The 7,195-nt window shown below is 40.6% G+C and overlaps 3 protein-coding genes across 5 annotated transcripts; 1 reads left to right on the top strand and 2 right to left on the bottom strand.

The window, feature by feature from the left end:
* Window positions 1–367: 367 nt before the first annotated feature.
* LOC135170923 (pseudouridylate synthase 1 homolog) lies at window positions 368–2,644 on the bottom strand. The gene is made up of 6 exons (XM_064137118.1): window positions 2,441–2,644; window positions 1,740–2,102; window positions 1,262–1,604; window positions 923–1,181; window positions 696–841; window positions 368–567 (listed from the first exon to the last, which is right to left on the bottom strand). Exons 1-6 carry the CDS (start codon window positions 2,490–2,492, stop codon window positions 462–464), a joined length of 1,269 nt encoding a protein of 422 aa, XP_063993188.1. The 5' UTR covers window positions 2,493–2,644; the 3' UTR covers window positions 368–461.
* Window positions 2,645–2,668: 24 nt separating this feature from the next.
* On the top strand, window positions 2,669–4,504 carry Mrpl45 (mitochondrial ribosomal protein L45). The gene is made up of 6 exons (XM_064137138.1): window positions 2,669–2,868; window positions 3,116–3,430; window positions 3,519–3,670; window positions 3,740–3,788; window positions 3,876–4,025; window positions 4,156–4,504. The coding sequence occupies exons 1-6, from the start codon at window positions 2,818–2,820 to the stop codon at window positions 4,444–4,446; spliced, it is 1,008 nt and encodes a 335-aa protein (XP_063993208.1). The 5' UTR covers window positions 2,669–2,817; the 3' UTR covers window positions 4,447–4,504.
* Window positions 4,505–4,620: 116 nt separating this feature from the next.
* Window positions 4,621–6,533, bottom strand: LOC135170921 (odorant receptor 13a-like). 3 transcript variants are annotated; one of them, XM_064137117.1, is made up of 7 exons: window positions 6,395–6,533; window positions 5,878–6,328; window positions 5,481–5,763; window positions 5,324–5,423; window positions 5,067–5,177; window positions 4,882–4,999; window positions 4,635–4,762 (listed from the first exon to the last, which is right to left on the bottom strand). In XM_064137117.1, exons 1-7 carry the CDS (start codon window positions 6,410–6,412, stop codon window positions 4,635–4,637), a joined length of 1,209 nt encoding a protein of 402 aa, XP_063993187.1. In that variant the 5' UTR covers window positions 6,413–6,533. The 3 variants fall into 3 exon arrangements, with proteins under 3 accessions (XP_063993184.1, XP_063993187.1, XP_063993183.1); XM_064137114.1 differs by having other exon boundaries at window positions 4,621–4,762; window positions 4,844–4,999; window positions 5,878–6,412; XM_064137113.1 differs by having other exon boundaries at window positions 5,878–6,412.
* Window positions 6,534–7,195: the final 662 nt, after the last annotated feature.

The raw sequence follows: 7,195 nt of genomic DNA, 5'->3' as shown, positions 1-7,195 counted from the left end.
ATGGCGCTTCAGCGAGGGACATTTCAAAAAACATTCCATTCTGGGAGCCTCCAAGTTACGACGAAATTTCTTTGATTCGGCTCTGGAATGTTGCAGTTAAAGCAAATGTACCTTTTCTCGTCTCATCTCATCATCTTCTGCTCGTTCAGCTGCTCGTGGCCATCGTATTTCAATCATCCTGACAGTTACAAGAATCTATCAAGGGTGAAATATCCTCAAAGTCGAGCCAAATGAGCCCACGTTCATCTAGCTAAGACGAACACATCATCAGTCCTACATTTGCGTAGAAATGAGCGTGAGGATGAGGGGATTGAAGTCCTCACGTGCAGTGAACAAAAAATCAGGAAAGAAATATGAGTCCAAAGTATTGTTCTGTAATAAAATATGAAATTCTTCGAAGGATATTCTCTATTTATTATCCCACATTATAAAACTTCTCCGGATCAATCAAATGGATAAATTTATTCGTTGATATCCACGTCCTCATCCTCGTCTTTCTGCTTATTATTCTCCTCATCTTGTGGGCCCATGTTGTGCATTGCCAAATCACCCAGCCATAGCAACATCCTGACGAAAATTGTTAAGAAAAAAAATCGTGAAAATTGTCGAGTGTTTCATGCAACGTCAATTAAAATATTAAAACGGCTCGGGAAAGCGTTTGAAATAATTTTGATTTTTTATTCGCAAAAGGATACGATTGTTCATTCGCTTCTGTTTCCTCGATATGGGGAAGAATGAACTCGCTGTGGAATTTCTGGACAACTGCTTCGCAGTCACTCCACTCCAACTGCTCGTGAATTCCATCAGCTCCGTATCGCTTGTTGTAATTGTCATAGTGCACCTAGATATTAATAAATCATTTAATTAACAATTTCCTGATGTTGTTTTCCCAATCGAACTTTTTGTAAGAAATAATATTTACATGATTGAGGACCAATCCGAGTCCTGGAGCAATGGGTATGTCCCACTTATCCGATTTGAAGCTCTCCTCAATCACCTCCTCACCCACAAGGTTCCTAACAACGGCAATAGCTAGTGCTATCATTTTCCTGATCTGATGAAGCATGAAGCTCTGTCCCTTGATTTGAAGAGTTACGAATTCAACGTTCTCCTTGGAGAGATGCGTCTCCAGGATCTGGCACTTCATCATGTACCGGTTGGCTCTAGGATCGAAGGGTCTCCTAAATTTCCAAAAACAAAATCAACTGATCAGTAAAGAAAATCGAGGATTTAGTCACTGCTAAGTGGTGAAGTTCCTCACACTTTGGACGTAAAGTTGTGGAAATTGTGGGTCCCCTCGTACAACTTTAATACTGAATTCACCCTCTCTCGCAATTCAGGGCTCATTCTGTACTCCGTGTAGGGCTTGCCCTCGATTGTTTTGAGCTCCTCGACGCGCTTGGCTATCTCCTCCTCTGTCAGGGGAACTCTCTCCACGAGGGTTGGGTCGTCAGGTGCAAATGCAAAGGCTGGAAGGGTGTAAGTGTAAGTTCTCGCGTTGCACTGGGATTTACTGTTGAATCCTTTCGTTACTCGCTTTATCCCAAACACACGGATCTCCTTCGGGAGGAATTTATTTATGTCGTCAATATTTGCAAAGTCCGCTGTAAGAAAAATTGGCATTTTGATAATATTCTTAAGTCATTTCCTTCAATTTTACCCTGGAACTTCACGTAGACATTAATTTAATAAAATATTTTTCATCTAATTAGCGATTAATACTCAAAAAAATGACTTACGAAGTTTCGCAGAACAGATTTGTCTCGTGGCAGACACCCCCTTGTCCGTCCTCGCAGCCCTCTGGAAATTAGTGTACTGAATCGTCTCAAAGGCCTCCTCATCAATCAATTTAGCCTTTAACATGGCTGTGATTAAATCCTCCTCGATGGTCCTCATGTTGGGATTCCTCTGCATGCCATAGTAGTCTTTACCCAGGTAGCCAAGCATGAAGGCGAAATTCTTCTTCTTTATCCTCTCAAACTTCGTCTTCTTTGTTTCTGAATTATCGATCTGCTCCTCGAGGGGTCTCTTGTTACTGTCCTGTACATCTTCACTGGGAACTCCACTCAGCTCTACTTGGGTTGACATCGTGAGAACTTTTACTGCAACAACAATAATGAAATTCCTGACAATTAAGCAGGGACGAGATAAAAAATTGTTTTTACGTCCTCCTGACTCCGGGTCTCATCAAAATTTAACAAGAAATTGGCCAATTCGGTGGCGACAACAGAAATCATTATTTTTACGTCTCCATAAGCCTGAGATTATTAAAAATTGAAGGGAATTTTTCGTTGGATTTCTAGTCCTGAGTCGAGAAATTCAGAAAAAAATTGTGAACAACAGTCTTGGAGTTTTATTTTCCTTCGGAGGACCATATGATCTGATTATTCACTTTCTTTCACCTACATGGAACACCAAACTTTTGCACATTGCCACTCACCACAGGAAGGAAGAATATTATTGATCCGGGAGGCCCTTAATATCCGAAGCATCGATGAAGAACCAGTTTTCCACGATGTTGTCAATAAATAGTCACAATGTTTTAACTATCACAATAAAAATGGTTATTATCTCTGTATGTTTTCATCCCCCACAACCATGTGCTGTTACCAGTAACAGTTTAACCTCAGTTACAGCTCCAAAATGTCCAGCAAGAAAGTGAGGTTAGGTTTGTCATCACATCTCGTGAGAAACATGAACTGAACGGACGGTTTTTCGTAATTTCTTGTCTAATTACGAATTATTGAGAGGTTTCGGACATTGTGAGGTGTTTTGTGGGGGTACTAAAGGGTAAATGTGTTTGTGAGGTCTACAAACATGTCTAGATTCGCTGCTAATGCTGTTTGCGGCCTGGCGAGAGCTGCACAGGTTAGAAACACCGATTATTGTTGTGGATTTATTCTTTGAAATGATTCATTGTTCATTTATTGACATCGACTACTGATTCTTCCATCGTTTCCACTGAGTTAATGAGTAATTATTAAGTCTTGACATCCCATGGGATATGTCTGGCTGTTTTTTTTTGGAGGGGCGATTTTAGGAGAAAATATAGACATTTTTTACTGGTAATTTATTATATTCTGTTTATGTGTTAATAATAAAGGAATTATTCCAGACCAACTCGTCCCTACTGTCCTCAATCTCCCGTCAGTCAATCGTCCTGACGCAGATCAGGAATCACAAACACTGGAATCCAAAATTCAAGAAACTCCGCGCTGAGAAAGTCATCAAAGTTAAGCTTCCTGATTACCAAAAGGAGGACAATGACGAATTAACTGCTGAGAAAATTCGATCTAAAATGAAGGAGCAGGGTCTCCAGCCCAGTAACCCTTGGATAGAAAGGCCGATATTTATCAGCTGTACTGGATCTATTTTCGAGGAATATGTGCCTCCCGAGGGCGACGGAAAGTTCTCTGTAGTCACCGGTGCAGTAAGAAATATTCATTATTCTTAAAAACTTCCGTGTAGCCTTGTAACTTCAAAATTATACATAATAATGACTTTTAAATATCGGTCAGGGCGCAAAGCAAAAGGTGCAGTTCATGACGAAAAAGGGTAGATCGTACTTGGCCACAAAAAAAATTACCAGTTTTCTGGACGAGTTCTCGATTAGTGCATTCGAGGAAGAAGCTCAAGAAATATATATTAAGGCCCATCAAGCTATCGCCGAGTGAGTAATTACCTCGAATAATTACTTCATATTGATTCAATGACTCTGACTCAATTAACTCCTTTTCAGTAAAGATAATGATGCCCTACAAACCCTTGTGACTGAGAGAGCTTTTCCTGTGAGTTCAGATATATTTCTAATTTCTTTTTAATTCTCATGCACAAGAATTCACGATTTTTTTAATAACCCGACTGGACTTTGGCAGGAGGTGAAGCACAATACCAACGACAAAACGATTCGCTGGAAGTTCCTACAGTCCCTCACACCTCCTCGTGTTGTGCACGCCCGCTGCACAGACCTCATCACGAAGGACAATGTCTTTGGGCAGTTGACCGTTCGTTTTCACACCCAACAGGTGGGTCAATTAATTAAATAATAGGAGATGGGGTATTCCATGCTCACTCGAGACGCCCGTGACCTCTCGGAGATGGTCCGCGTTTTTTTAATTGTTAAATTTATTTCAATGATTATTGTTCTGTCGACAGACCCTCGCAGTGTACGACAGATTTGGTCGTCTAATGCATGGAAGTGAATTCGTCAAGAAAGACGTACTCGAGTACGTGGTATTCGAGAATCACTTGGCCAATAAATACGGTGCCTGGAGGATTCACGGGAAAATCATTCCACCCTGGATGCCAGAGCGAGAAAACGCCCAAAGGACTTACCTTATGAAGCCACCACCAGAACCTGAACAGTTGGAGGAGCCACCGACATCAGAAGTGTCTGTTGCACATGTCGATAAAGATGCCTCGACCCAACAACCAGCTGCTGCCTAGGTCTACGTATAATAACTAAATAACAAATTGATAAAATAAACATTATTGGGTAATAAAATGTCTCGAGTCCTCTGGAGTCCCAAAACAAATAGGAATAAGAAAATTAGTTGCAAATTAAAGATTTTAAAAATCATGCAACAGCTCCATTGCACCAGAACTACCCAAATTTCATCAGATTATTAATAATTCTATATTTTTCGTAAAATTAAAATATTTTCCACATTTCCCATGCAATTTTTTGTGCAACAATTATATCTATTCGACATTAAATCATTGTCCGTAGCATTGACACGTACACCATCGATGATTTCATGATCTGGGAGTAGAGAAAAATAATTAATTCAAATTGACAAGTCCCGTCGGGTAATAATTTTTAAATTGTCATTGAAAAACATACTTGTGCAAAACTCTCCAATGAAAACACGTAAAACTTGCCTGCCGTCAGTCGTATGGGCTCTTGAGTCGTTTCCATACATATAATCAATGCTTTCTTGCAGAAAGGTGACATCTCGTACCAGTTGCACTCGTAGTAGGCATTCAGGAGTGCAGCACACTTGAGCGTTTATTTATTAATCATCGAAATATTTCAATTGTTCACATGTACAACTGATCCATTTTACCTCATCGTTCAAACACTCCCCCATGAAACAATTGGTGAACACTAATACTGTCATCGAGAAGATATATGTTGCCAATCCAAAAACACCGAAGGCATCAGCCTCGTCGACATGCTGAAACAATTTAATGTCTTGTGGATTTAGTTAATAATTAATTAGTAATTAAGTTAATGACATCCAGAATTTTTTAAAAATATTCATCGTAAAGTAGAGTCGATTCGTCTCGATTGAGAACTTGATTATCGAGTAAAAGACATTACTAGTAAAAATTGGTAGATAATTAGTCCTAACAAAATCGTCGTGGCGAAGAGATCGTAGAGGAGGGCCAGATGAAAGGCGTCATTGAGCCACTGGGCCACCCTGAAAGGACCCGTAAATATAATTTCCAAATTCCCAAAATACGTTGTTATCACTCACAGCAATATTTTGATGTGTTGCCTGGTGTGTCGACGAAAAAAATCACGAGGATCTGAGATATCACTCTTCATGGTTGATACTCTACGAGTGAGGATGGAAAGTTGAGCGCTGATGTTCATGACAATCGCCAATAAAATGCTGTAAGACGTCACGAAAGATATACCTGTGTACATCATTGGAAATTGACAGACGTAAACGATGGCAGCTCTCTCGATCGATGACAGATCGATGAAATGATAAATTCGGTAGGGATTCACCAGGACTGCTGTGCCATTCGTCATTCCTATTTTGAAAGGATATTTTTGTACTCGAGTTGAAGAGGAAAAAATGAAAAGTGGACCGTAAATTAAATTAATAATTGGAAATTAATGACGACACACGTCGGATAAAGGCTCACGTGTTAGGAGGTACGTCTGCAGTGGTGTCATATAATACATGAGAGCAGTGACAGCTGCCAGTTTGGTTCCCAGGCGATAAAATTTTTCAGCCATTGCCGAACGCCGATGGAGAATCCGCAACTCCTGGGGATCCTTGAAATTCTCGATTACTACATCCTCGTCGATTGCGTCAATGATTTTACCGGTTGTTTCACCAAAACGAATTATGATTATTCGACATATTGCCATTGTTTGAAAGGCCGTTTCCGTTAGGTTCAGTATCACCAGTTCAAGACTCCCCATGACAGTGGCGAGATCGAGCAATTGCATGGAGAGATGACAGGTGAAATATGTGAGGAATATTGTGAGCTTCAGTTGTCCGGAGAATGTTTTTTTTCTCGGCCAAATGCCTAGGACACCTAGGGGCCAACTGATGCGATCGAACAGGTACTTTACCTTTTCGAATTCAACCTTAACAAAGCGACGGGGTTTGGGAATGAAAAATAGAGAAGTAAGAAAGAGAAAATCGAGGAATACCTCTGGGCCTGTGTCCATGTTCCATGGATTCGTGACGAAGCCTTCTGGGGGAAAAAAGTTTTCTCAGCAGTGAAATAATAGAGAAAACCGAACCGTGATATTAAAAATTCATCGGGTGCATGACTGAACGCACCTCGGGGGGACCATAAAATGGAAAAAAATAGGAACTTGAAGGGATATCCACCAAAAGGTCGGGGGAAGAAGCTCACTGGCTTTTTAAAAATGCATACGATGCTCGGAAAAAAATGTAATGGTATTATTTTCGACGCCGAGTGCGTGACAGAGAGGTTTATGAATTTTTCTTTCGTACCGGAAGCTTAGAGTAACGAGAGGAGGGGAAATCGACCTCTGTGATTTTAACACGAACAGTTCCTGACAGGCATTGAAAATAGAAACAGCTCAAGGAAATCAAAAGTGTTGAGACAAATCATAATTTCCCGATGCGTTCCACAGACTTGAGTTTTGAAAATTCAACGCGATGAAGTAAGCAGTTGTCCTCATTTTTTAATCCCAAAATTTTGATTATATCAACCAATTATTCCGAATGACAATCGTCGCAATGCGCTCAATAATTTTGAACATTTGAGACATATTCTGATGCTCGAATCGTCTAGTTTTTCCCCTCGAGCGGTGGTTTATTCGCGATCGAGAGCATGCGATCTCTGAGTCGTAGATGAAGACTCGTTTGAGCGAACTTACGCCGAAGATTCGAGACTTTTGAGCCAAAGGTGAGCTCAAGGGTTCTCGAGACGAATTACTGGTCCACACGAGCCAGTCGTGAGCAGCTTGTGGTGTCGACAG

Source organism: Diachasmimorpha longicaudata, chromosome 18 (assembly GCF_034640455.1).
Source record: "Diachasmimorpha longicaudata isolate KC_UGA_2023 chromosome 18, iyDiaLong2, whole genome shotgun sequence".
In the NCBI taxonomy this organism is placed as follows: domain Eukaryota; kingdom Metazoa; phylum Arthropoda; class Insecta; order Hymenoptera; family Braconidae; genus Diachasmimorpha; species Diachasmimorpha longicaudata.
Note: the sequence above shows the minus strand (reverse complement) of the source record. Positions and strands in the feature narration are given on the sequence as shown.

Coding starts and splice junctions, on each gene's coding strand:
- LOC135170923 (XM_064137118.1), bottom strand. CDS start 2,492: ATGCTTCGGATATTAAGGGCCTCCCGGATCAATAATATTCTTCCTTCC. Junction 2,103..2,440: donor TAATATTCTTCCTTCCTGTG/GTGAGTGGCAAT, acceptor TTGTTGTTGCAG/TAAAAGTTCTCACGATGTCA. Junction 1,182..1,261: donor CACAACTTTACGTCCAAAGT/GTGAGGAACTTC, acceptor TTGGAAATTTAG/GAGACCCTTCGATCCTAGAG.
- Mrpl45 (XM_064137138.1), top strand. CDS start 2,818: ATGTCTAGATTCGCTGCTAATGCTGTTTGCGGCCTGGCGAGAGCTGCA. Junction 3,789..3,875: donor TGACTGAGAGAGCTTTTCCT/GTGAGTTCAGAT, acceptor GGACTTTGGCAG/GAGGTGAAGCACAATACCAA. Junction 4,026..4,155: donor TTCGTTTTCACACCCAACAG/GTGGGTCAATTA, acceptor TTCTGTCGACAG/ACCCTCGCAGTGTACGACAG.
- LOC135170921 (XM_064137113.1), bottom strand. CDS start 6,412: ATGGACACAGGCCCAGAGGTATTCCTCGATTTTCTCTTTCTTACTTCT. Junction 5,424..5,480: donor CAACACATCAAAATATTGCT/GTGAGTGATAAC, acceptor GGGTCCTTTCAG/GGTGGCCCAGTGGCTCAATG. Junction 5,000..5,066: donor GGGAGTGTTTGAACGATGAG/GTAAAATGGATC, acceptor TAAACGCTCAAG/TGTGCTGCACTCCTGAATGC.